The following is a 27,906-nucleotide window of genomic DNA, read 5'->3' as shown; positions in this document are numbered from 1 at the left end:
TTTTTAAATTTTTTTTCAAGGCCTGACTAAGCGCGTTGGGTAACGCTGCTGGTCAGGCATCTGCTTGGCAGATGTGGTGTAGCGTATATGGATTTGTCCAAACGCAGTGACGCCTCCTTGAGCTACTGAAACTGAAACTGAAACTGTAGATGACAAAGGATGCATAGCCATATTCATATACTTTTTTTAGGTCTGAGTCTCTCTCTCTCTCTCTCGCTCTCTCTCACTCTCTCCACACACACACACACACACACACACACACTGTGCTTGTCGGCATGCGCGCGCGTGCGCGTGTGTTTATGTGGGTGTGCGTGCGTGCGTGCGTGCGTGACTTCTTAATTTCAACATTCTTTTCACGATAAGTGTTGTGATATTAATGTGTCTACGTATTGTATTGTATTGTATTGTATTGTATTACGCTTTGTCACAATATATTTCTTTGCGTGAAATTCAGACTGCTTTGCAACAGGGAGAGTGCACGGCCACAGCACGGCAACACTCTTTCCTTCTGTTTGCAAGTGTACCTGATTGCCTATCAAAGTGGTTTATTTCTGTAGAATTTTTGCCAGGGACAACCCTTTTGTTGCAGTGAGCGGGGTTTTAGGTACGCTAAAAGTATCCTACACACGGGACTTTAGTTATCATCTCACCCAGACCACCAGCCAAAGTCAAGTGGATGGGGAGTAAATATTGGCGAATATTTCTCGCTCAAATTTTCTCGCGGTTTTCTTGGCAGACTCGTTACCACTCCATTCCACTCCACTGTGTGTAGTGTGTGTGTGTGTGCGATGTGTGTGTGTGTGTGTGTGTGTGTGTGTGCCATTTATTATGTCTACGTGTGTTTACGCGTGTAAGCACGTGTGTGTGTGTGTGTGTGTGTGTGTGTGTGTGCATGATATGTGAACCGTATGCTCACCAAGGAGAACACTTTTCAACTCGTCCCAGTGAACTCTGACCCTCACCACTGATAAAACACTTATGCGATGATAAAATGCATTGCTGCAACCACCCAAACAATGCAGGTCAGTGCATATTGTTTGCTGCAACGGTACAGAGGCACCAGTTACCAGTGTGACTGTTTACCTCTCCGAATCAGTTTCACCAGTTTCGCCCAGTCGTCCCTTCACTCTCATTCAGGGCACCAGGGCTCTCTGTCCTGACTCCTACTGAGGCAGACAGGACAAAGACTTTGCGGTGAGTAATTTCGTTTTGTCACGTCAACGAATGAAGATTCCAAAATTTGAAAGCTACCAAACAGAAATAAATTCGTTTAACTGTTGTTGTTGTTGTTGTTGTTGTTGTTTTAGTGAGTGTATAGTCCTTCGTTGGATTGGGGGTGTGGGGTGGGGATGGTGAGTGGGTAGGGGTGGGACGGGGATTGGGGTGGTAATGCCTAATGTACCCTTCTGACTTTATGTACAGGACAGTTGGTTTGTTGGTTATTCTGATTCAGTTCTCTCTCTCTCTCTCTCTCTCTCTCTCTCTCTCTCTCTGTCTGTCTGTCTCTCTCTCTGTCTCTTTCTCTGTGTCTCTCTGTCTGTCTGTCTGTCTGTCTTTCAGCGTCTCTCTCTCTGTCTCTGTCTGTCTCTCTCTCCCTCTATCTGTCTCTCATTCTATCTGCCTGTCTTCCTCTTTGTGATGTCTCGTTTTTATTTTAGGTAAGTCTTATTCAGTAAAGGCTTGAGTACTCTGCGGAACTAGGATTTCTAGAACAAGGTGAGATTACAAGCCCTTTACTTTGTTCTCTGTTCATGAATGAACTTGCTAAAGATTTGCTAAAAGATATTATTGATAATTGATACATGACATACGATTTAACCCCTACATTACTTACTTGTTCAGTTTGCCTTTAGCGTGAAATCACGACTTCAATATTTTATTGACACATTCATTGGCCAGTTCATGATGTAACATGACGAGAATCCTATCAGGACTTTCATTCATTGCACGGACAAATGCCGTTCTGTCTTGCCATGATCACGACGCATATGCTCAGCTGTGCATAGTTGGAGTGATGGCCTAGAGGTAACGCGTCCGCCTAAGAAGCCAGAGAATCTGAGCGCGCTGGTTCGAATCACGGCTCAGCCGCCGATATTTTCTCCCCCTCCACTAGACCTTGAGTGGTGGTCTGGACGCTAGTCATTCGGATGAGACGATAAACCGAGTTCCTGTGTGCAGCATGCACTTATCGCACGTAAAAGAACCCACGGCAACAAAAGGGTTGTTCCTGGCAAAATTCTGTAGAAAAATCCACTTCGATAGGAAAAACAAAACTGCACGCAGGAAAAAATACAAAAAAAGAAAAAAAGAAAAAAAAATGGGTGGCACTATAGTGTAGCGACGCGTTCTCCGTGAGGAGAGCAGCCCGAATTTCACACAGAGAAATCTGTTATGACAAAAAGAGAAATACAATACAATACAATACAATACAATTGTTTAGATTATGATCTGGAATACTTGTATTCAATTTCTTTGCTATTCTGGTGGGTTCCGTTTTGATTAGAATTGTGTTTACGGGTTGGAGCATTCATAACGAATGAGCTGGTGACTTACCATACGTGTGTGTTGATGCGGTAGTATATATGAGAGAGACAGAGACACACACACACACAGAGACAGAGAGAGAGAGATGGGGGGAGCGATGAAGGGAGGGGAGAGAGATGGGGAGAGGGGGTAGCCTTACAACTGGGAATGGAGTGCAATATTGTGCCTTGTACAGCAAACAGAATGTCTAAACCTCATAAATAAAGCTCCTGTCTTGTCTTCACAGAACAATGTTAAACGCAGCAACAAAGAAGACCGTCGCAGCCCATCTCAAGGATCGCCATGGCAACGACATTTACTATGGAAACGGTGGTGATACATGGTTCACCCCATCCATGCACATTAAGGACTACAGGGAACACCTGAAGAAGATACGTCATATGGAACTGCGGGATGATGATGTCATTCTTGCGTCGTTTCCTAGAAGTGGTGAGATCTTCTGATCATCATTTTCATTCTGCTCTCAGTCTTTCTTGTCCTTTTCCTCCCCATCCCGATCTCTGTTCTGTGATTCATCATGTGTACTGCCTACATTGCAGTGGTTGCGATTTCGCTTACATTTTACCACACATGCCTACACTAATTCACACACACACACACACACACACACACACACACACACACACCATGTTTGCTTTTAGATGCTCCATTTCAAAATGTACAGGCGTAAAATCGAAATGTGCATACAGCATTTACCTTCCCTTGAAAATTTGATCACCAGACACACACACACACACACACACACACACAAGGAACACAGAAAGCAAGAATGACGTGGAAACGAAATGACAGCAAAGCAAAGCCACTACTCTGTCAGACTTTGATTCGGATAAGTTTTTATGATTATCACCATGGCGAAAAAAAAGAGAGAAAAACTTAATATCCTGGTAGTTATCTGTATGGATGAAATATTCACTGTCGTTTATACTGGTGTGTTTTGCTTGGTTAGTTTGATTTACATATGTTTTGTTTTCTTTTCTTTTCTATCCAGTTATTGTTGCCTCAACATACATCGCAGGCGTATATTGTCAAACGCTTGTTTTGTTTTGTTATTATTTTGATTTTCTCTCTTTTCTGTCCAATAAATGTGAATGTAACTATCCGCAATCATTATCATAAAAAAATAAGATTTAATACGAACAAATATTATAGACGGAAAAAGCACAAGCCGCGAGAAACATCAACAAAGATAAGTGCTGAGACAGACTGACATATTGATAACCTGCTAAACCTTCATGTTGACAGCATGTTCCTTTATATAAGTTAAGTCTTTCAGCCATATATCATGTGAAAAGGGGTCACTGCCACTGCTCAAATAAAGGACTAGTGTAGAAGAGACGAAAGCTGAATCGTATTTGGCATGACATTTTTTTTTTTATACTTTCGTGACGAGTTTAATGACGGTTGTTGCTGTCTTCTAAGAGTTTTAATTCACACACAGACTAACAGGCAAACAGACAGACAGACTGACAAACAGGCAGACAGACAGACGCGCACACACATGCACGCACACACATATATAGACACACGCACGCACGCACGCACGCACACACACTTTTGTTCTCTCTCTCTCTCTCTCTCTCGATATATATATATATATATATATATATATATATATATATATATATATCACTTGTTTGATAAATATACACACATTTTTTCACTCCAAGTCACTGCTGACGGCGAAAGACTTCCCTACTTTCCCTGGTTTCCCTCAGTACTAGTTATTTGGTTTTATATATAATGTTTGGTAAACAGAAAAATTGAAAGTTATAAATGTAGGTAGAGGTAATTACAGATATATATATATATCTTACTTCCCTGTATCCGTTTTTGAATGCATGTTATCTTTGATGAGATTTGAGAAAAAAGAAGTTTTTCCTCATATCCTAATCTACGTGGATGGCTTCATGGAAGCATCAAACAGATGAGTACTAAGCAAGCAAAGACAATCGCCATATTCTTCATGTTTGTTCGTGTGATATCTCATTGCCTACTTTTTTTGTTTTTCTTTTTCTGATGGTGGTGCCTGCTGAGGATGGGGCTCTTAGTCAGAAACACGGGTTCTCACTAGGCTGATAAAAATCAATGTCTTCAGGGTGGGTTTTTTGAAAGTACAATGAAAGTATTTTAAAGATACTATATTTCAAACAGACAACTAAACAGACAACGAAAAGGTGGTAGACAGTGACTTCAGTCTGGAAAACTTCATCACATCCTCACTCCCACTTTGTCCACACCACATTCCCTTGACATATGGACTTGTTTCAGGTACCTTATGGCATCACCAGATCCTTTACATGCTGTTGCATAATACCACGGACTATGTGGGTCGAATGGAGCAGGACCATTTGGAGTGGACAGAATTTGAAAAGCTGTCCAGACCTGAGGGGCCACAGACTTATGTCACCCATCTGAGGTAATCAGGAGAGTGCAGTGGGATGTCATTAAGTGTAGCACAAATCAATAGAAGAAAAAAAAGACAACATAAAGTGTCGCACTTAATACGTAGGCTCTTCTCCTCTGTAGGAGCACAGGCCATCAGCGATACTTTTCCATCAGACTCGTCTTTGGGTCGTCCTTTCTGTTTCTGCTCAGTTGATCCCCTATTCAACTCCGACTTACTGTCTGGCCTCCAGCTGTTTCTGGGCAATCTTCTCTTTCATTTCCCCTAAGGGTTGAACGTAAGAGCCTGGTGGATGTTGCTGGATATTGACTTTCTACAGGAGTGTCCAGTCCAGCCCCTCCCCTTCCCCAGGATCTGCTGACTGGGACCTGTCCCGCCCTGAACCACAAAGACTCTTTTTTCCCATCATTGAATGCTAAAACTTCCTAAAACGGGTGTTAATTAATGAGCCATGGGGCAGGACTGATATGACATTGACACCTTTATGGCCGTGGTGATTTCTCTGGAGGCCCAGATGTTCTTCAACATTATAAGGCTTGATCATGTCACAGTCAGCATTGGAGAAAAACAAAACATCACGAACCTTCACTTGGCAAACGACATCGACGGCTTGACAGGTAATGAGTAGAAACTCGTCTACTTTGTTAAAAGATTGAATGAAACATCGACAAGCAGCATGAAAATCAGCGCCGAAAAGAACTAGTTGATGACCAACTACAACACCACCATCACCGCTGATTTAACTGTCAAGCGACAGGAGTAATGAACTGTTCAACAGTTTACCTAACCGGGATCCATCATCAGAAATGGATGGTGCACACCAGAAATCCTGTCAACGGAAGCAAATACAAAATCAGCACTGTCCAGACTAAACCCTATATGGAAGGACAGCAAACTTTTCATGAAACACAAGATCAGACTCCTGCGTGCACTGGTGTATTCCAGCTTTCTAATTGCATGCAAGGCATGGACCCTCACAGTGGATATGAAAAAGAAGAATTCAAGCCCTGGAAATTAGATGCTATCGCAAGATGCTAGCCATCAGATACATTGATCACAAAACTGACCGCATAACCAATAAAATAGGTGTGCCGAACCATCAAGCAGCACATAGGACCTCATGAAAATCTGCTGACATCACTTCAGAAAAAAGGCTAAGCTGGTATGGCCACACAGCAAGATCCAATGGCCTCGCTAAGACAATCCTACAAGGAACTGTTGAGGGGGTGAGACGTAGAGGAAATCAGAAAAACACGATGGACTGACAACATTGCACAATGGTAAGGAAAACCATTTTACAGAGACTCGGTACATGAAGGACTCTGCCTCCTTGACTGGCCCTACACTTACTGTGACTGGCATCAGAAATATGCTCCAGTAAAATGTGCACCACTTTGTACGATTTGTATATGAAAAGGGATTTTCACCCTTCAACTGTATTAAAAAAAACCTTTTGGTTAATACACGATTGTATTTTGACTGGAAATCGCAATCATGTGTCAATGAAAAATAGTTATGCCAATGTGCCAGACAAGGAATGCAAGGTGCTTTATTCAAAATTGGCGTGAATCACTAGATAAAGCAGTAAATGTTTATTCTATAAACATTTCATTTTGTGGACATGGTTTTGGAAAAGAGAAATATACATCTATTTTTCACCGATCAATGCATGCGTCACACCTTCACTTCAGTTTAAAGTACCAAATGAAGTTGACAGGCACTATAACATTCCTCGAAAAATGGGTGTGATTGGAGATGGGGTTCATTTTGTTATGGAATGTCTAAAATTTGGTGATCCCGGAAAAAGATTTATTCCTAAAAAGTACATTAAATGACAAAAGGACTGTGCTCAGTTGACTTATTGTTTCTAAAGCTAAATCAATGTATGTGTTGTTTCCGCCTATCCTCCATGCCACAACAGGGGTCAGAGGATTTAATTTTCTGGATTTCTTGGCGAGTAAGCAGTGGTGACTAGCAATCCAAACCCACCAAATGTAAAAGAACCAAAAGGGGAAAATTGATATGTGAGATGTTCTTTCAGTCATGTCATCATAACCAATTTAATGAAACAGGATGACTGTTCAGAAATTGCATTACTGTTTGTTAAATCACCAATTGAATTTGCTCAGTTGACTTTTAATGTTGTTGTTGTTTTTAAACTAAAGCAATGTATCTGTTGTTAATGTCCATCTTTCATGCCCCAAATTGGGTAAAAGGATGAATTTTTCTTGATTTCTTGGCATGTAGGCAGTGGTGACTTGTACCTCAAATCAGTACTACCCTCCGATGCTATACAATATCAACAGCTGAAAAATAAGAGAGAACCAGCCATTCATATACCTGTCGGATCTGTTTGGTCTTTTTCTTTATCAAGCTATGCAGTCAGATTCGTTGGCCATGATTAACAACACATTACGCCAATCTGGCCACATGGAAAACATGGTTCTGTGTGTGCATGTGCAACCCAGGAAACGGATGAATAACTTAGCACACCAGTGACTTACTCCATGTACTGCACAGCTTTACAAAGGCAGGCAGTAAAAAAGATTACTGAAATGTACATGATAAAATAACCTTCTAAACAAACAACAGTAGGATAAACCACAGTGATATTCACGCACATGCACGAGGATGATGAATGCATGAGCTGGAATTAGTATGATGCGTCCTGCTCATATAAATCCGTTGTGACTAAAAGTGTAAAACAACCCATATATATATATGTGTGTGTGTGTGTGTGTGTGTATCCACACATATCTATCTATCTATATGGATAGATACATCCCGCATCGATTAACACTGTTATCGTGGATGGACAGATGGGTCGATGAATGAATATGTGGATCAGTGGATGGACGGGACGTACCGTTGGATGGATGGATGAATGATGGGTCCTTATATGTGTCAGGTATCACCATCTACCCGTACCCCAGCAAGCAAGAGAGCAGAAGGTGAAGGTCATCTACTGTTACCGAAACCCCAAGGACTGCTGGGTGTCTCTCTACAACATCGCCCGTGGCATACAAATCATACCATCCTATGAGGGCACGTGGTCCCACTTCTTCGATCTCATGATCGACACTGGATGTGAGTGTTGGTGGACAGTACTTAGTGATCCAGGTTTCCAGTCACGTGAAAACTACACCTTTCTAACACCCCCACCTCCAGCCCCTTATTGCTATCTTTACTACGTTGTGAATAATGGTACGGATGGTAGTCTTTCACATGGGATATGTATTGAAAATGCTACAAATTAAAACACAGTTACACATGTGGAAATGTTAGTGCAATACGATGTAATCGAATAATATACAACACAATACTATGGAATGGTGTGCAGTGTGGTCTCGTGTTTTGCGATACAATGCAGTCCAATCCAGTACAATTTTATTACTATTACTGCTGCTGGCGCTTCTCATCTTTACATATGTTTCTCCCTGACTGTTGATTCTGTTACATCTACTGCTGAGTCTGCTCCTGATATTCCTTCGAGTGTTGCTTCTGCCATCACTATCACTAGGTATTCTTATACTGTTGCCTCTTGAATCATGCCAGTATTATCATCATCAATTTAATGATAATGGCAGGTCAATGGTGGTAAAATGAGTGTATTGTTGGGTGTGGTGGGAGCTGCGATGGTGGTTTTGGAAGATGACAGTATCATGTGTAGAGTGTGGGGTATTTTAGACCATGCTGTTTTTATTTTTAACTAAAACCGTTAAGTTTCAAACTCGCCAAACCATCTGTATCCATGTTCCAATGATAACTTGTGACAGATTTGAAAGAATTCAAGTTTATGTCTCGACAAAGTAAACTTCAGTAACTAAACTGTGAAAGGTGCATAACTGATTGAAGACAAATCACCTCTGACAAAACATTCTTTTATCAGTTTGTTTGAATCCAGTCTTTAACTGACCGCCCCAGGCGAGTAAAGATCTTGACGAATACATGTTTTGATTTGATTATCATTCCAAAAAAAAAAGAAGAAGAAGAAGAAAGCGTTTCTGTTTGATCATTCAAAATATTTTGAACAGGAATTATACTTACTAAAGAGAGAAAAATATTGACAGCTGGAACTTGAATTGAAATTCTAGAAACTGACTACGGGCAGCCGCCACCAGTGGACTGCCACGGTTCAGGAGTTAAGCCATCACCTCGCAAATCTGGTTATATCAAAACTATCGGTATGTATACATATATATGGCATTATATATATATATATATGTGTGCGTGTGTGTGTGTGTGTGTGTGTGTGTGTGTGTGTGTGTGTGTCTTCAGACTGGTACGGGGACTGGTTTGATCACGTGTTGGAATGGGAGAAAGCAAAGAGCGATCATCCAGATGATATCTTCCTCTCCTGCTATGAGCTGATGAAGAGGGTAAAGACTGTGATGCTGTGATGGATGATGTGCTGGTTTGACAAGTGGGCTGAACCGCCTCATTCAAAGGAGAAAGATGATAAACGTGAAGAACACACATGGAAAATAAATAAATGTCTATAAGAACTCCTTTCATTTGATTCGGAAATATGTGAGACAAAGAAAAAAAGAAAAAAGAGGGTTTCCTGCGAAAGGTGGCTATTCAGTTTGAGGGTGATTTAAAAAGGAAATCGTCAGAATTTTGTATAAGACAACAACTTTGTGTTCTGAGAACTATTTCGTGAAGGCTATTTAGTAAATGTATGCACTTCAGATTTCCTTAGCTATGGAAACTTGTTGTTTCGTCTAATTCCCATTAATTTTACATTAGTGTCAGATGTTCAAATTCGGCAATTCAAAAAAGTGCGAGTCTGATAAGAAGATGTGAGTGCCAGACATGGCCGTATTGTTAGTAATAAACAGCATAGTTTACCACTCACAGAAATTTACCGATAAACTTTTGATTGCGAGATCAGTTTATTCTCCGGATTACAGTTTTAGCAGGACAAGGAAACAAGAAATGACTCAGTGCTGTATCTCTCACAGGAAATGAGTCAGTGATGTGTATCTCACAGGAGATGAATCAGTAATCTGATCAATAAATAACATCGACAATTCTTTAAAAAAATCAGTCTTAAGTCGTACATCATTCATAAGTTGGAGACAATTATGAAACACCAAATCTGTACGTGATAAACACTGAAAAGGTGAAAATTTGGCCAGTAGACGATTGCGGGTGGCAACAGTGGATATCAAACAACAAATAAATACCATTAATAACTCTTGGAAAGATAAAAGCACACAACTTCAAATCGTGGCTGCGCTGCTTTCATTTATGTTTTTTCTATCGACAGCCCTAGTTCAAGTGATATCATTCTGTTCAGACAATGTCCGAGCTAGGAATGATGATGATGATTATGATGATGGTAATTCAACACACACACACACACACACACACACACACACACACATATATATATATATATATATATATATATATATATATACATACATACATACATACATACATACATACATAGATGTCGTCTGTCGTTGCCGTCGTCTGGCAGTCAACATGTCGACCATCTGTCAACATCGTCAGCTGGTGGTATGCATGGCAACAATTCGTCAACATCGTCGGAACAGTCGGCTGGAGGTAGACGCGACGACCTTACATCAACATCATCAGTGCAGGCAGCTGGTGGTCAGCGTAGCAACCATATCCTAACATATTAACTGTTTAGTTTGTAAGCAAAAGCTAATGACCTTTTGTATTCAAATGAAAATGTGATTTATGGCGAAAGCAAATAAGAAAAATATTAAATGTGAAATTTCTTTCAAGCAATGGAATTGCAGATCCATTGCTTCTAATCTAGATTATTTACATGAATATCTTGGTCAAAATTACCATCAAGTTTTACTTTTACAGTCCTTAAATGTAACTAAAGGTAGATTACCTTCTTTAAAAGGATACTATTTTCCTCCTTTGTATCATACAGACCGTTCTGAAAGGGTTAACACGGCATTGTATGTCCAGTGTGGTCTTAATTATGAGTTCATTGCCTCCCCTGTCCCCGAAGATATTATTGATGTTTCAGCTACAGGTGCCAAGATTAAGATAAATGATTTAGTCATAAATTTCCTTTCTGTTTATTTTAAAAATGGTCCTTCTGATTCAAACTCAGACTGGCTTCTGTATTTAGTAAAAGAAAATGAACAATGGGTTGTCGGTGGAGACTTTAACGCCCATGCTCCTTTTTGGGGGAAAAAAAAAGGTCAGTCGATCAGTAATTCTCGTCTCGTTGAAAATCTAGTAGAGTCCTCTCTATATCTTTTAAATCATGGCAGCATAACCAGAATTCCTCATGTATCAAGCCACAAGGCTACGTCAATTGATTTGACACTTGTTACGTCACACTTAGCAACAGTTATTACCTGGCCTGACTAAGCGCGTTGGGTTACGCTGCTGGTCAGGCATCTGCTTGGCAGATGTGGTGTAGCGTATATAATTTGTCCGAACGCAGTGACGCCTCCTTGAGCAACTGAAACTGAAACTGAAACTATTACCTGGGTTGTAGAAGATGATGCACTAGGCAGTGATCATTTACCAATTATTCTTAAACTTAATTTTTTTTTTTAATCTAAATCTAACGATGTAAGTAATGATGCAATTCCAAAGTTCTACTTCGAACAGGCTGATTGGGAAAAATATCAATCGTTTCTTTCAAACCAAAACGTAGATAAAATTGAGGATTTAGACGTTGATATATTTTATGTAAAATTTACTAAAACAATCATTGAAGCAGCTGAATTATCAATTCCAAAAGGAACACCTGCCAGAAAAGGACAGCATAGTGGTAATATTTGGTGGAATCAAGCGTGTGCATAGGCTGTTGAACTTAAAAAGAAGACTTTTAAACAATGGTTAAAGGATAGTAAGGAATTAAAAAAAATGATAAGAACACGGAGATTGACAAGCAAAGACTAAAGGACAGAGTGGAGTAATCCCATGAAGAAATGAGGAAAGCCAAAAATCATTGCAACAGAGTTGTTGCTCAAGTCAAAAGACAATATAGGTCTAATTATTGTATTCAAGAAGTTTCAGATTACAAAGATACAAAGAAGGTATGGAAGAAAATTAAGGATATGAAAAATGGGATATCTTTTCAAGAATATCCTATAAAAGTTAATGGGAAATGTTTCCCTACCTCTTTAGAAAAAGCAGAAACTTTTGCAGATATGTTTGCCAAAACATGCAACGATGATGGATTAACACCCGAACAGCTGGCTGTCAGCATTAATAGCAAATCAAATGAACAATTTAAGGAACCAGCTGCTAATAATGACATATTTATAAATGCTCCACTTACTTCTAAAGAAGTTGAAGATGCAATCGCGTCATTTGGAAAAAAAAAAAAGTAGCTGTAGGTTACGATGGTATTTTGTACACAATGATCAATCATCTTCCTAAAGAATGGTACAAGCTTCTTCATACACTATATGCGAAATGTTGGGAAACAGGCAAAACACCTTGTATATGGAAAAAAAGCTATCATTACTCCCATACTTAAATCAGCTAAACCACGATCAGACACATCGAGTTATAGACCCATATCCCTAACATCGCACATCGGAAAAATCTTGGAGAAAATTATATTGATGAGGTTAACATATTATTTTGATAAAAATAGAATTATTCCGATTGCACAAGCCGGATTCGGAAAAGGCAGATCTACTTTAGATCACCTAGTAAAACTAACAACAAACATAAAACAACAGTTTTCAAAGAGAAAGAGTGTTTTTGGCCACGTTTTTTGATGTACAAAAAGCTTATGACTGCATTTGGCATTCCAGACTACTGTTTAAGCTACAGAACATTGGGTTAAGTGGCAATGTATACAGGTATATAAAATCTCTTTTGACAGAAAGAAGCATCATCACTAAAGTTGGGCAATCATTGTCGTCTTCAAGATCAATTAACATGGGTATTCCACAAGGTTGTATAATTTCCCCACTTCTGTTCAACATAATGTTATATGATTTGCCAAAATATTCGTCTAAATCTATAAATCTTGCTCAATATGCTGATGATATAGCAGTTTGGATAAACGTAACTTTGCGAAAGAAAACGGGCCTGCATTTTTCAATCACATTAACAATTTATATCAATCAGAACTTGATAAATTAAACATTTATATGAAAGATAATGGATTACAGTTTTAAACTGAAAAGACACACATGATACTTTTTAGTAATGGTGCTGCCCTCCAAAAAATTACCAACTTTTCATCTTGATGGAAGAGAACTCTTCTATAAATCTGAGGTCAAATTCCTTGGTGTTTATTTTACTCCAAAGCTAAATTGGAAGAAACATCTAGAAAACATGAGATCAGTTTCAGTTTCAGTTTCAGTAGCTCAAAGAGGCGTCACTGGTTGAGGTTTTCGGGGTTTCTCTCTCATTCTTTGTTTCTTTCAGGTCTTGTCGTCGGCATACTAGCTGGATTGTGTCTTCTACCTGCCACATCCATGATCTTCCTCGTCCTAGACGGCTGCCTTTTGGTTCTTTGACTGCGTCATGCAGTGGGTTTTGAGGGTTTTCTAATGCTTTGAAGTAGGTCTTAACCTGTTCTAACTTGTTTCTGGCCTGCACTGAAGGAAAGTCAAGCAGGTATCGCATGGTTTCTGTGGGCGTGTCTTTTGTTGTTCCAAGGATCAGCCTCATAGCTTCATTTTGAACTCTTTCTAAATTTAGGAGGTTGCTTTGAGATGGTGTTGTTAGCCCAAGTCCGTAGTCGATCACACTGAGGACGAGTGATTGGTATAGCAGGAAGAGGTGGCGTTGTTCAATACCTTTGGTTGCCATTGCTTTTAAGACTGAAAGGCCCTTTTTGCATTTGAGAACATTATTTTCCGCATGTTTTCTGAAGGTCAGCATCCTGTCGAAGTGTATTCCTAGGTAGCGTAGGCATTCAGTTTTCTCTATCTGAATTCCGTCGAATGACACAGGTGGTGGTGATTTGCTCGCGGTTCTGTTGTTGAGGGTGCACAGCAACGTTTGGGCTTTCGCTGGATTGATGGAAGATCCTGTGTCTTTGCACCATTGAGCAATATTGTTTAGTTGTTTCTGGACGGCTTTAGTTCTTTCCTGAGCATCTTTCGAAGTTTTGAAGACCAGGCCATCATCCGCAAGAGTAAGCACCCGAGCTATTCCATTGTTGTTTAAGTCTGCAAGGCCCTTCGTGTAGACATTGTAGAGGACAGGAGAGAGCGGAGATCCTTGTGGCAGTCCCATAGATAGTTTAGAAGGTGCAGACATCCAATCTCCGAGGCGTAGGACGACGGTTCTTTCCTGAAGCGCTGCTGCTATCCATCTTGTCAGTGTCAAACTTACTCCATACCTTAGTAGCAGCTCCATGAGGTGCGCAAACTGGACTTTATTGTAGGCATCTTCAAGGGCGATTGCTACTGCTAGTGTTTCTTCTTTTCTTTGAAATCCTTCATGCACCTCATATGCAAAAGCAGCTGTATTTTCCCATGTGGACTTGCCTGTTCTGTAACCACCTTGATTTGAAGGGAGAATGTGCCTGTGTTCAAGATCCCTTGCAAGCTTCCTGGCTAACATGCGTCCCATGAGCTTTCCAGCAATGTTTTGCATGGTTAGGATCCGGTAGCCGCTTACCTGACGATGGTCCTTTCCTGGTTTTGGTATGGGTTTTAAGAAGCTGTGTGTCCAGTCCTCCGGCACATGTCCATTGTGGAAACTGTTTTCATATAGATTGACAAGTTTGCTTCTGTCTTCTTCCGATAGGTACTTGATGTCCGAGTAGTGAACTTTGTCTGGGCCAGGAGCCGATTCTTTCTTGCATTTAGCTATTGTTTCGTTTAGATCATCTATTGTCAAGTAATCATCGGGTCCAGTCTGCATAAGGGTTTGGTTTAACTCCTCAACATATTTCTTTTTCTCATCTAAGTTTCTTTGATCGCTCTGTTGTATGAAACGTTTGAGCAGGGCGGATCCTTTTTCTTCGTTTGTCTTAAGCTTGGTTCCGTCAGTGTCTACCATGTCTGGGGTGGTTGTTGTGCACGTTTTCCCTTCCATGCGACGATAAAATTGCCAGAACTCTGTCAATGTTGTGCCATAACTGAGTGCCTCGCAAAACTGTTTCCACTTGTCATTTTTGGCCTCTTGAGTAATGACTTCAAACTGTTTTTTGTTTGTTTGTTTGTTTGTTTTTGTTGTTGTTGTTGTTTCAATATCTTTGTTCGGAGATGGTTTTGTTCTTTCTTTTTGCCATAGTTTGACAGCCGCATGTTTTTCTATCCAGGCTCTCTCTGTGTCGGTATTCCACCATGGGGCTGAATAGTTTGCATCCTGTTCGGTGCCGTTCTTTTGTTTCTTCTGCGTCTTAATTTTTCGATGACGGTTGTCTCTTTGGTTTCATACTGAAATGGATCGCGCGGTTTCATACAGGGTTTATCTGACAGTTTCTGTAGACTGAAAACTACCGGGAGGTGGTCACTGCCTTGGTGTGGAAGCGTCTCTGCATTCATTTCTGCTCTGAATTTTGGAGATGTTAGAGCGATGTCGATCACACTGTCACTGTCCCCTTGTCTTGTTCCAAGGCGAGTCGGGGATGTGGTTTTTAACGGGCTAAGAAGAATTTCCCCTATCATTCCTTCAAGTGCGAGTCCTTGTGGGTTGGTGTTCCGCTGGTCCCATAACTTCGATCTTGCATTAAGGTCTCCACAGATAATGACTGAGTCTCCAAATTCGTTCTCTATTTCCTCTAAAAAGGCCCAATCCTCTTTTGTTGTGCAGGTTCCTGAGTGAACATAGGTATTGATGAGCACGATGCTTTTGTGAATTCCGTCAGGTTTTTCAAGACGCATCCCCACTAGTTCACATGAGTTGCTACACCATTTCTCTAGATTTATGGTGGAAACTTTGTTTTTTAGGTTTTTATTCATTATGATTGCTACTCCTCTTCCTTCATTCTTTTGAAAGACTGTGAAATTCTCAAAATGTATTGGTCTGTCTGCACTTGTTCTGGTCTCTTGGAGACATAACATGTCAAAATCATATGCCAATTTCTCAATTGTTGAGATTCTCATTCTAGCGCTGGAACAATTCCAACTGCCGATTCTAAAGAATTTCTTCGACAGCCGCTCTGCTTTTGTCATTCTGCTACCTAAGCACAATCTTTTCCCACCTCTTTTGCCACGCCTGTTTTGGGGTTTGGGGGATCTGAATTTATGTCTCGTGCTATGCAGCTGATCCCCAAGGTGCACGCGAGACAGGGTTTTGTTAGTATCCATAGAAGGGTGTTCTATGTGGTGAGGGAAAACATTCGGTCGCCCTGACAGAGCCTCTTATCAGGGAAGAGCAATGGATGTTCATCTGTGTGGAGTCCGTCAGCCTGGAGTCGCCCTAAGGCCAGACTGCATACAGTTAGTGACTGTTTAACCCAACAGCCATTCATCCCATTGCTACTGTATGAAAGCCGTGGGATTGGGGATCAAAAGCAATAAAAAGCTTAAATTTTCTTAAAATCGTCAGTAAACAGCCTTAGGGTCAAGATTCAAAAACACTTATTCATCTCGCTACTGCACTGGTAAGATCTAGACTGACCTATGGACAGGAGGTATTTTTCTCTGCTCCGAATGCTTTCCTTAAAAAAATGCAAAGCCTAGATAGCAAAGCCATAAAACTGGCCCTAGGTGTTCCGTTTCATACGAACACATTACAGTCGTATAGAGCTGCAGGAATACTACCTCTTAATGAATTAAGAAAGCAAGCATCGGCAAAATATGTAATTAGAGCAAATGCTACAGAAAATTCTGTCAAAACTGGGATTGATATACGGTCTGACAAACCTTTTTTTCGAAACGAGCGAAACAGAACAGAAATCTAGAAACTATTTCTACATACGTGTCAGATACTATTAATCAATCAAATGTTGATCCACAAAATGTTGCTCCGATTATGAGCACTTCACCAGTTCCATTATGGGAATTAACCCTTTCACCGCCAGTGAGTTTAGAGTACAAAATTCCCTTGTGGTATAAACACAGAAAAGACAGTGGCTAAGAATAGCTGGGGATTCCCCCTGCGATGTATAGAAAATATGGCCTACCTTACCACCGCACATTAAGAGCAGTAGGTTCATGGATAACAGAACCAATGAATGGTCACCTTTCAGTGACATGGGTCATCTACCACGCCTGTGCATAAATGCGAGCTTGGCGGTGAAAGGATTAACGGGAGCAGCTTTTGATATTCAGTATTGTGACATTGAGAAAGATGAAAATCCCAATATACTAGCTTCTCGAGTCAAATCACACTTGTCTGAAACATACCCCCACCACTTAAAAATATTTACAGACGGTTCTGTTCTAGAAAATCAGGTTGCTGGTTCTGGATATGTAATTCCTGCTTTGAAAATTGAAAAGTCATATCATATTGGAAAGGGCTTCTCAATTTTTACAGCTGAATTAATTGCCGTCCTTATGGCATTAACATATCTAATTGATCTGCCCCTAAACTTGATTAATGTTTTATGTTGTGTCAATTCAAAATAAGTTCTGCACCCTATCAAATCAGGTTGTACGAACATTAATTATAACATCATTTTTAAATAAGATTTTTGATTCACTGTATTCAAATGAGAGGAACTAATATTGAAATGTACTGGATTCCCTCACACTGTGGGCTTTTCTCTAATGAACGTGCAGATCATCTTGCAAAGCTTGGAGCTAAAAACGCTTTAAATGCAATTGAACTTCCTCATCGTTTATCATCATCTGAAATGTGTAATATTGTTGAAAGAAATATGCAAAATTCCTTTATGTCTTTAGAAGTTAACACTTCTGCCTTATTAAATGCTAAAAGAACTGGCAGGGCCGTTGTTACGGAGTGCCACAATCTGATTTCCTCGTGCAGGGGAGTTCAAGTGCTTCTGTCTGTTTGCACGTGTTTTTTTGTACTGGTCAGTGAGCATTTTTTATACTGGTCGGTGAGTATATTTTTCTTTGCCTGAGTTTAACTGGCCAGCGACACACAGTCTGTCACAGAGGCTTGGGAGGAGGAGAGTGACGGGCCTTGACCTAGATGGACGGTGTTTTTGAGCGGTTGTAAAAGATTTAATTTTGGAGGTTTTAGACATTGTTATTCTTTAGAATTTGGTAACAGTGCTGTACAGCTTGTGGCATCCTTTCTAAGAAAGTGATACATCCTTTGTGTGACGGCTTGACAGCTGGATATTTTGAAGCTCATTGCGTCGACAGCTCATACACATTTTAGGATCGGTAAAACATTTTTCAGAATACAATTACAATATCGGCACGGTCACACACACACACACACACGTACACACGAAAGAGAGGAGAGAGAGGGGGGGAGAGGGAGGGAGGGAGGGAGAGAGAGAGAGAGACAGACAGACAGACAGAGACAGAGAGAGACGCACACACACACACACACACTTTTAACGCGTAAACCTTGCATCGTATGTGCACTAGTTTTTTCCCCCCGTTCTTTATTATTTGTTTGCTGTCGACGCAATGAGCTGTCGACGCAATGACATGGACCCATTTTTCACACTGTTGGTGTTACTGGTGTTAGCCTAGTGTTAGATTTAGATCTGTTTGCTTTTGAGCAATGTTGACTTGTGAATACAAACTAGACATTCTCGTTTCGCAGTCTTAGTGAAAGTTTCGCTCACTGCCGGCCCGACATTCTGAAACCGTGTTGTTTGGCACTACCACATAATCTTGGCATAGTGTGATTCGGCTAGCGACAGAATGACAACAATGGCCGCCAGGCCGCCAACTCGCTCTGATTGGATAGTATTTTTAACACTCGGCAGCCATTTTTGTTTGACGTCATACCCGGGAATTCCTTCTGCCTTCGCAACCAGTCAACAAACCGCAAGTGCAAACCTCCGTCAGTTGTCGTTTGTTTTCACAGAATCACAGAAATGTTTGGCTATAGGCTAAAAGCCTTTTGCCCTCATAATCAGTGTGCATTTATGTGCTTTTGGATCACTTGTTGTGAACAGACCCTTGTTTAAATCTGGCATAGTGTATACTACTGGGGTTGGGGTTTTTTGTTTTTGTTTTTTTCCAATCCTGGGATTTTTTTTTTCACTAACTCAGATTTGTGTCAGAGAATAATCGCACTTTAGCATCATAAATTCAGCTCAAAGGTTCGCTCCATCCCCAGTTTCACAAAAAATGCAAATTTGACGTGTGTGTGTGTATGTGTGTGTGTGTGTGTGTGTGTGTGTGTGTGTGTGTGTGTGTTGATGACTACAGTGCATGTTACTTTGTTTGACCTGCTGTTCCATGTAATATGAGGTTATCTATCCATTAGCTATTGTTTTATTCCCCCTCCCCCCTCCTCTCTCTGTGAGTCTCTCACTCTATCTCTCTCCTGTGGCATTATTGTTTTCATATACTATATTGTATTTGTTGAATTATGCTTTCTTGGCAATGAGCATCCCTACCCCCTTTTTTGGCTATCTGTAATAAACTGTTTCATATTCACATTAGTATTCGATAACATACACAATGTATATGCTCATGTGTATGTGTGTTTGTATGTGCGTAAGAGAGAGAGAGAGAGAGAGAGAGAGAGAGAGAGAATGTGTGTGCGTGTGTGCGTTTTCTATGGGTTTTTTTTCCTATGTAGTTTATTAATACCATGATTGTGCCTGTATGTCTGTGTGTGTGCATGCGCGTGCGCGCGTGTGTGTGTATCTTATTACCATGCTTATGCCTTTCAGTAGTATTGTGTTTGCTTGCTATGACTTGTCGGCCTACTAACTGCTTGTTAAGCAGAACGAATTGTGAATTTTTTTTGTGTGTGTTAAATTATATAGGCTCAGGGGCAATACCTTGTGTCTATTTTTATTTACGGAAGAGTGCGGGAGAATGAGACTGAACTCGTATGTGAATGTTTGTTGCCTCCCTTTAGTCTAGTCTGTCTTCCACTCTCTTGCGTAACAGCTGTTAAGAGCATGGCATTTAGGTTATTACTAAATGCCCCATACACAAAATATTGTGAAAATATTGAATGCATTTGCAAGGGACGTTTAACGGTTGAGCACGTTTTAACCCGCTGTTTAGTAATGAAACCTTTTTTGCCTCTAGAAATTACGGAACACGTGTTACCAGTTTCAAATGTTAACACTTTTTGGAAAAAAAAAGTTATATATTTCAAACTCTTCTTTATTAAAGTTAGCTAGCTATGTGTTAAATAGTCCAGTTGGTTGTTTATTGTAGGTCCCCACATGAACCTCTTTTCAAATAATAATCTACAGAAGTAGTGCATACAATATTTGATTATTGATATTTGATTTATTTGATTGTTTGTCCTAATCCGGCTTACCCCGTCCCGCCTCTCACACACACCCTTCCAATATTATGTTTTTTTCTTTCTCCAATCACTGACACTCACCCTCTCCATTTTAGATTTTGTACTCTATCTTTTCCACATTCTGTTCTCTCTCCCGTCTGTCTGTCTGTCTCTTCCTTTCTTAGTCCCCTCCCCCTTGCCCCACCCCCACTCCCCTCCCCTCCACCTCAACCGCCCCCCATTTTCATTCGAATATACAGAAATTTCGATTTCTAATTAATGATAATGATAATAATCCAAATGATAATAATAATAATATCATTTATTTTCAGTCTAATATCATCATCTTAGATGAACAGACTATAAATGAATAAACGAACGAACGAACGAACGTCTGTGTGTGTGTGTGTGTGTGTGTGTGTGTGTGTGTGTGTGTGTGTGTCTATAGGTCCTCTTTGAAAATTCAGTTATTTTTCCCTGGGGTAAAATGGTCGGAAGTTCCAGACAATGTATGTATTTATCTTTTTTTTTCGTACCTAGGATAGGCTCTCAAGGCCTGAACGGCGCGTTGGGTCACGTGAAGGTCAGGCAACTGCATCTTTTTCAGCAGACTTGGTGTAGCGTATACGGATCTGTCCGCACCCTCTGAACTAAAGCTGTGTAAGTTTTGTTTCTTTTGTTGAAGGTCACCAAACCAAGGTAGGTAATAACATCCACTGCTGCCTGTTGCAGGATCCTGTGGGACAGATCATGAAGATAGACCAGTTCCTGGGCCTCAACAGGGGCAGACAACTGTGTGAACAAATCGCTGAAGCCTGTCAGTTCTCCAAACTGAAGGCGGCGAAAGAACATCAGAACCCAGAGGTCCACGGAGAGAAGGTGTGGAAGAAAGAGTCAGGCGGACTTTACCGGAAAGGTTAGATAATTCTTTTCACCACAGATACAGTGACGCTGTTCTGAAGGAATGGAAGGGTGATATACGACTGCATCTCTCTGTTGTACTCTCTCTCTCTCACTGTGTGTGTGTTTCTCTCCCCCCCCCCTCCCTCTCTTTCTTTCAAAAGAAGAGGTATTGCTTGCTTTAAGATATATATATATATATATATATATATATATATATATATATATCGTAAAGCTGCATGGCAAGATGGCATTATTGGAGAACCGTTGAAGTATACATGTAAAACAGAGTCGATTTCGAATTCTTTGGTGACTTTTTCAATTCTCTTTTTGACAGAGGAGTTTATTCTGATGACTGGGCAGAATGTATTCCACTGCCTCTTCATAAAAAGGTGATATGAACAACCCCAATAACTACAGATGAGTTGTTTTTGTTATGTAAGCAGTACGTTTACATACGTTTATCATAAACCATAGATGCCACGAACGGGTTGAAGAAAAATAATTTTATTGACGAATATCAGACAGAAATTACGCGTAGGTATTCTACAAGAGGTAATACATTTAATTTGACAGCTTTTATACAGAACACTTTTCTCTGACCGTAAATTGCATGTCGCGTTGATAGATTTTTAAAATATATCCATGCTTTGGCTTAACCTCTTAAACAATGTTTTTGTACGTTGAAATCTGCATAGAGATCACATTTAAATGTATAAAAGATAGTGTTTGATGAAGAGGTAATATGACTATAGAAATATATTCAATGTGCATCTGGTGAGAGACTATGTGACACATTATGCAGCCCTGCCCTATTTTATCATTGTAGCAATGAATTAACTTCTGAACTTGTTTTGTGTGGAAAGCATGATGCACACAAAGGGTTACTGGCAGATTTTTTTTTTTTTTTTTTTTTTTTTTTTCAGAAAAGAGGACTGTCCTAGGACCGCCTTTTCCATTTCCTCAGGTCAGTTTCAGTGGTGAACCATGCCGTTCGGACTCAAGAACGCAGGTGCAAGCTGTACTTCCATAATGAAGAGTTTGCTGGAGCGACTAAAATCAAAAGCTATCCACGACTTCATTGACGACGTTATGCTTGCTGGAAATGTCTTAAATCATCTTCTAGGTTATCTTTTGACTCATCGTATGGTCTCAAGGTGACAGTCGGTGCAGCCCTGAATCTTGCACGTGACAGGTCCACCCCGTCCTCATACTTGCATTGAATCTTCTTCCTTTCTGTGTGCACCCCCTCCTCTGTCTGTCTGTTTGTCTGTCTGTCTCTCACTCTCCCTCTCTCTCTCTCTCTCCAATAGATATCCTACTTACATAAACTGTATTATACGCTGTATCCGTTACTGGCTGAAATTAACTAGGTTGGTGGAATATAGGTTGCCACGTAGAGCTTATAGAAAGTTACTTGATCTAGATGCAAGAAATAAGAGAAATTGGGTTTCGATTGTCCGTTGTAAATTGTTTCAGTTTGGTTTTGGATGGGAAAATCAAGGGGTTCAAGATGTCAGATCGTTCATAAGTGAGTTTAAAGACAGATTAATTGTATGCAGATGGCAAGAATGGGACTCTCATATTAAAAGTAGCGATAGATTTGAAAGATATCGAACGTTTTGTACTGTTCATGATATTAAATTGTACCTGCGAATGGATTTAGAAAGACACTTGAAATTTGTCATGACTAAGTTTAGATTTGGTATCTGTGAAATTGCTCAACATCGATTACGTTAGAGTAAGCATACCGAAAAAGATTTAGTTTGCCCATTATGCAAAACTGGAAAAGAAGATGAGTTGCATTTTGTTTTGTATTGCCCAGTATTGACTGATGTGAGAGCACGATATATTCCATCAAAATTCTATAGGTATCCAAGTCAGTTACGGTCAAGCTTACTTATGGCTTCTTGTAATGAAAGGATTGTGAGAATTTTTTTCAATTTATTTATACAAAGCATTCCAGCTGCGATCGGTAATGACTTCATGATTACTGGTCATTAGGATTAAGATGATGATTATTACTCAAATGCAGTTACTATATTGTTGTACATTGTTTACCCCGTTCATGAGCGGCAATGGCCTTAGATGAATAAACCATCCATCCATCCATCCATATCTCTCTCTCTCTGTGTGTGTGTGTGTGTGTGTGTGTGTGTGTGTGTGTGTGTGTGTAAATCCCATCTGTATTGTCACTCCACAGGGGAGATCGCAGACTGGAAGAACTGGTTCACGGTGGCACAGAGTGAACAACTTGACGCTGTCTTCAAGGAACGGATGTCGGAGAGTAAGCTCCCCTTCTTCTTCGAATGACGTCACCTGCAGAACAATTCATTCATCACTGTTTTCTTTGTGTTCCGTGAATTCATTTTTACTCGTATATCATTTACACAAACTAATAAACGGTTTTGAGGGATGTAAATGAATGGAGAGTTGGGGGAAACTGGGCAAATGTGGGTGAAATGAGGGTGAAATTTGAAAAAAAGAATCTAAATACAAATTACAGTAAATTTCTTAAAGGGCTTCGTAAAAGAGAAGTCGTTAAACTAGCAAGCGAAACAACTGATAATGAATACAAAAAGTCAAAAACATCAACGTTCTCAGTCACTTGTGAAGACACACTTTCGTGTACATAAGGCTTCATCAAGCTACAGTAAAAAAAATTATATGCTTCATTGTCAAGTTACTAAAGCATATGCACTTGACATTAGAACAATACTTGGTCCGTAATGAATTTGATAATAGTCTGAGAGTTAAACGCAGAATTGGTCTGCGAATCGGACCAAAGTCTGAGAGAGTCAACTGACGAGTGTTTAGACCTGAATGAAAGCACCTATAAAAGTCTCTTTCTAGTGTATGATCATTTTGAACAGAAACTACAAAACCCCTCTCCAGTGCTAATGCTAGGTTAACCTTTCCATTGAAATGTTTTGTTATCATAATAAATTTCCCACTGACATCTATTTTTATCTTCGTTATAAAACTACACTCTTGTTTTTTGTTGTTGTTTTTTTTCTAAACCAGTCGTTTTCTTCTTGGTGTATGCAGTGCTATATAATTTTTTTGTTTCCTTTTTTAAACAGAAAGTCAGATATCGTGTTTCTATTGAGTTTGATTTAAAGGACAAATATAATACACAGTTCACCCACACATACGGCAAAAGAAAATTAATCAATTTATAATGAATGAATCAAAACCGCATAGGTGCGTCGTTTTCATTTCCTTTTTTTTTTCGATAAAGTGAAATATTAATATTTCTACTGAGTTTATTTTTAAAACTCTCACATTCAAAGGACAAATACACAGTTCATCTACGCAAATGGCAAAAATGATAAATTAATACGTCAATCACAAACACATAGTAACATCCATAATAACTATTTCCATACCCTCAGTCCGTGAATCACTGCCGTATCGTCACCAGAAGGACAGTCCTCAGCGCACACAGTCTCAGCCACGTTCATCGCCGTCCTCAGCGTGAGACACCGAGGGCACCTGGTTCCTGCTTCTCTCATGTTCCTGCTTTGTCTGTTTCCCCCTCCTCTCTACCTCCTTGGGACTGGTAGATATAATATTTGTCACAGTCCTCAGCGCACACAGTCTCAGCCACGTTCATCGCCGTCCTCAGCGTGAGACACCGAGGGCACCTGGTGCCTGCTTCTCTCATGTTCCTGCTTTTTTTCCCCCTCCTCTCTACCTCCTTGGGACTTGGACCATCCTTTGAGCGTGGCTAAATAGGAGTCTTCGACTTGCTCCGAGGGATGTTCTGCAGTGTGTGGCCTGACGCTCCCCGGGACGACCTCTGGGCTGTCGGTCCTGAAGTTGACGACTGCCCTCTGACCGGTCACCCCCTCTGTCAGTTGTCTCCTCGTCTCCGTTGGTGTTCGCTCCGTCATTAGAGGGGGTCACTGAAACAGAAACCTGGCGAGCAGGATCCCCGCGTTTATGCCCCAGTTGTTTGCAAGCTCTACAGACAGTATATTTATCATACTGCGAAGTATGGTGGTTCGGCTTTAAGCACCTTGAACATGTTGCTGGTTTGTGGGATGTTTTGGGTTACTCTGTTATCTTTCTCTCTCTCTCTCTCTCTCTCTCTCTCTCTCTCTCTCTCTCTCTATATATATATATATATATATATATATATATATATATATATATATATATCACTTTGAAATAAACGAATTTTCAACACCTGATCTCTTTCTCCCTGCCTCTGCCTCGGTCTCTGTCTCTGTCTATGTCTGTCTCTGTCTGTCTCTGTCTCTATTTCTGTCTGTATCTGTCTCTGTCTGTCTGTCTGTCTCTATCTGCATGGATGTGCATGTAACTCTGTGTGTGTGTGTGTGTGTGTGTGTGTGTGTGTGTGTGTTTAATATGCATATGTGCTTGACTGTTAGTATCTGTGTATGTGCCTGAACGTGTGCTTATGTGTGTATGCGTGCATGATTGTATCATTATGTGTCAGTACGCGTGAGTGGATGCTTGTGCACATGTGTGTAAACATAATGGTCCCAGTGGTGGTCACCTTTAGACATATATATCATGATACAAATAATCATTGCTTCGATATCAATGATGCCATTTGGCGACTCTCCACAGTGCTGCCACCATTGAAACCAACAGTCAAGTACCAAACTGTTGCAAAAGGGATCAACCCACAGTCCGGCACTGCCTTACGACAGTCATATCGCATAATGTGTTTCCAGGATGATCAGCTAAAATCACGTCACTGTAGACGATTTGGTGTCCCGTGGAGATCAAACCCTTTCCGTTTTTCATCAGCCAGGGAAGTATAATGACCAATCATATTACATATCACATGACACGTGTCACTGCTTCTGGGTTCCTGCTCGCATTACCTGCCACTTATTGCACACATGTGGGTAGCAGGAACAAAGGATTTAACTGTGGCACTGCCTCGTGTTCTCAGCTAGTTGTGATAATTTTGGGCACACCATCATCATGAAGAAGATCCAGGTCATGCACCACACAGCTCCTCAGATATCTAACACAGATCATGCCATCTTTCTGAAATGGCAGAGACTTCTGGTTGTAGACCAGTTCACATACAGTGGCAGCACCTTCCCTCAAGCAGTAACAGCTGAAGCTGATACTGTGAGATTTCCAAAGTCAGCTGTGCAAACCAATTACAGAAATGTTGAGAGATCAGCCTGCAAACAACAAACAGAGTTTAGAGACAAGAATCAAAGCTTAAAGTCAGCATTGCTTCCTATCATCCTGTGCGGCAGCGTTACAAGGGCAATTGGCGGCTCAACCACTTCCACATGATCTATCACTGACCGATCTTGAGGATCAAATGGCAGAACAAAATAAAAACTATTCTATGGTGAACTGTCAGGAGGAAAGCATGGTATTGGAGGACTGAAAAAGCATTTCAATGACACTCTGAAAGTCTCTCTGATGTCTCCTGACGTTTAGGGAAATTCTCGTGCAGGACCATTCAACATGGCAATGCGTCATCGTCAATGGTTTCCATACCAAGGAGAACTCCTGAGGCACTGCGTGTGAGGGAACTCTGCAAGTCTAGCGCAGCCAGTGCACAAACTGATGATGATGTCTGCACAACATGTTCTACGTCATTCCAGTCCATCTTTGGGCTCCACATGTCCAGTTAGCCATGCTGGGATCCTTATTGACGACAGTGTACGAACAACAACATTGATGAACAGCAGGAACAAGGGATTTGACCATAGTACTGGCTCACGTTGTTTGAATGAGGATCGCTGAATGCGCAACAGCTTCTGTATTCATTGTGAGACACTGTGAAGTTGGTGACCTTCGAGTGTATGTTCCCAGTTTTTCCTTTGAGCCTTCGGCACATTCAACTCGGAATAGGAGCCAAAGGCTGAAAAACAAAAACAACCAATGCGCCCTCCCAGTTGATGCTAACTACTTCACAATGTCAGGTAATCGACACTCATTTCTAACCTTCCCCTCGCCTTGTTCCATCCTCCACCTCCTCACTTGCAACATGCGAATCTAGTTTGCTAAGCATAGGGAAGAATAAGGACAGTTTTTTTGTAATCATGTGCATGTATTTTGTTGTTGTTTTTACTTGAGGGAAACTAGTCCATTGAAGATAACTGTGGACTGCGACCTGCACAACATGTCACACATGTCTTTGGGACAAAACAAAAAAACAATGAAAAAAATAAAATAATAAAATAAAATGCCTGCATTCACCCCCCACAACGCTGGCCATGACACATTTACATTTATCTCTCCCTGAGGCAGCATAAAGACGCCACTTGTCAGAGTGAGTGTGTTTAACGTTTGTTTCTTGTCGATTTTTTTCACTTGTGCCCAGTCCCTTTGCTCTTCAGTCCACTGTTGCTCTCTGGAGACCTGCTGACACTGAGAATGGAGACTTTGTGGTGAGTAGTTTCCTTTTATCACATCAAAGGAAGAAGATGCAAATTTCCGTAATATGCCAACTGAAACAGTTCTGATTAACTTTATTTTTTCCAGTGTAAGTATAGTCCTTTTGTAGATTGAGAGAAAGTAACTCTTGGTGTACACAACTGATTTTTGTACACGTTTGTTAGTTATTCTGTTGTATCTGTCTTCTTCCCTCTGTGTAGACATCTCTGTCCCTCTTTGTGTTTGTGTCTGTGAATGTGTCCCTGTCGCTTCTCTCTCTGTCTCTCTGTCTCTGTCTGTCTGTCTGTCTGTCTCTCTCTCTTACTGGTATTATCATTAGTAGTAAGGGTGGTGGTGGTGGTGGTAGTAGTAGTAGCAGTATTTACCATCATTATTGTTGTTGT

The 27,906-nt window shown here is 40.5% G+C and overlaps 3 protein-coding genes across 4 annotated transcripts in view; 2 read left to right on the top strand and 1 right to left on the bottom strand.

Annotated features, from left to right (window-relative positions):
- LOC143295515 (sulfotransferase 1B1-like) overlaps window positions 1-27,906 on the bottom strand; it is a 380,130-nt gene that overhangs the window by 17,660 nt on the left and 334,564 nt on the right. The gene's annotated exons all lie outside the window — the stretch shown is intronic.
- LOC143295511 (sulfotransferase 1B1-like) lies at window positions 1,029-24,399 on the top strand. Of its 2 annotated transcripts, none has more exons than XM_076607238.1 (7): window positions 1,029-1,194; window positions 2,771-2,973; window positions 4,816-4,963; window positions 7,860-8,038; window positions 9,230-9,330; window positions 20,954-21,137; window positions 22,048-23,230. In XM_076607238.1, exons 2-7 carry the CDS (start codon window positions 2,775-2,777, stop codon window positions 22,152-22,154), a joined length of 918 nt encoding a protein of 305 aa, XP_076463353.1. In that variant the 5' UTR covers window positions 1,029-1,194; window positions 2,771-2,774; the 3' UTR covers window positions 22,155-23,230. The 2 variants fall into 2 exon arrangements, with proteins under 2 accessions (XP_076463353.1, XP_076463352.1); XM_076607237.1 differs by lacking the exon at window positions 22,048-23,230 and adding an exon at window positions 23,325-24,399 and having other exon boundaries at window positions 1,031-1,194.
- The window catches only part of LOC143295513 (sulfotransferase 1B1-like), a 12,475-nt gene continuing 11,910 nt past the window's right edge, over window positions 27,342-27,906 (top strand). Inside the window, exon 1 of the mRNA XM_076607239.1 lies at window positions 27,342-27,516. The gene's annotated coding sequence lies outside the window, so the exon portion shown is untranslated. The remainder of the gene's footprint in view (window positions 27,517-27,906) is intronic.

This window comes from Babylonia areolata, chromosome 20 (genome assembly GCF_041734735.1).
Source record: "Babylonia areolata isolate BAREFJ2019XMU chromosome 20, ASM4173473v1, whole genome shotgun sequence".
NCBI classification, from domain to species: domain Eukaryota; kingdom Metazoa; phylum Mollusca; class Gastropoda; order Neogastropoda; family Buccinidae; genus Babylonia; species Babylonia areolata.
The sequence above is the reverse complement of the archived record's forward strand: the minus strand, read 5'-3'. Positions and strand labels throughout refer to the sequence as shown.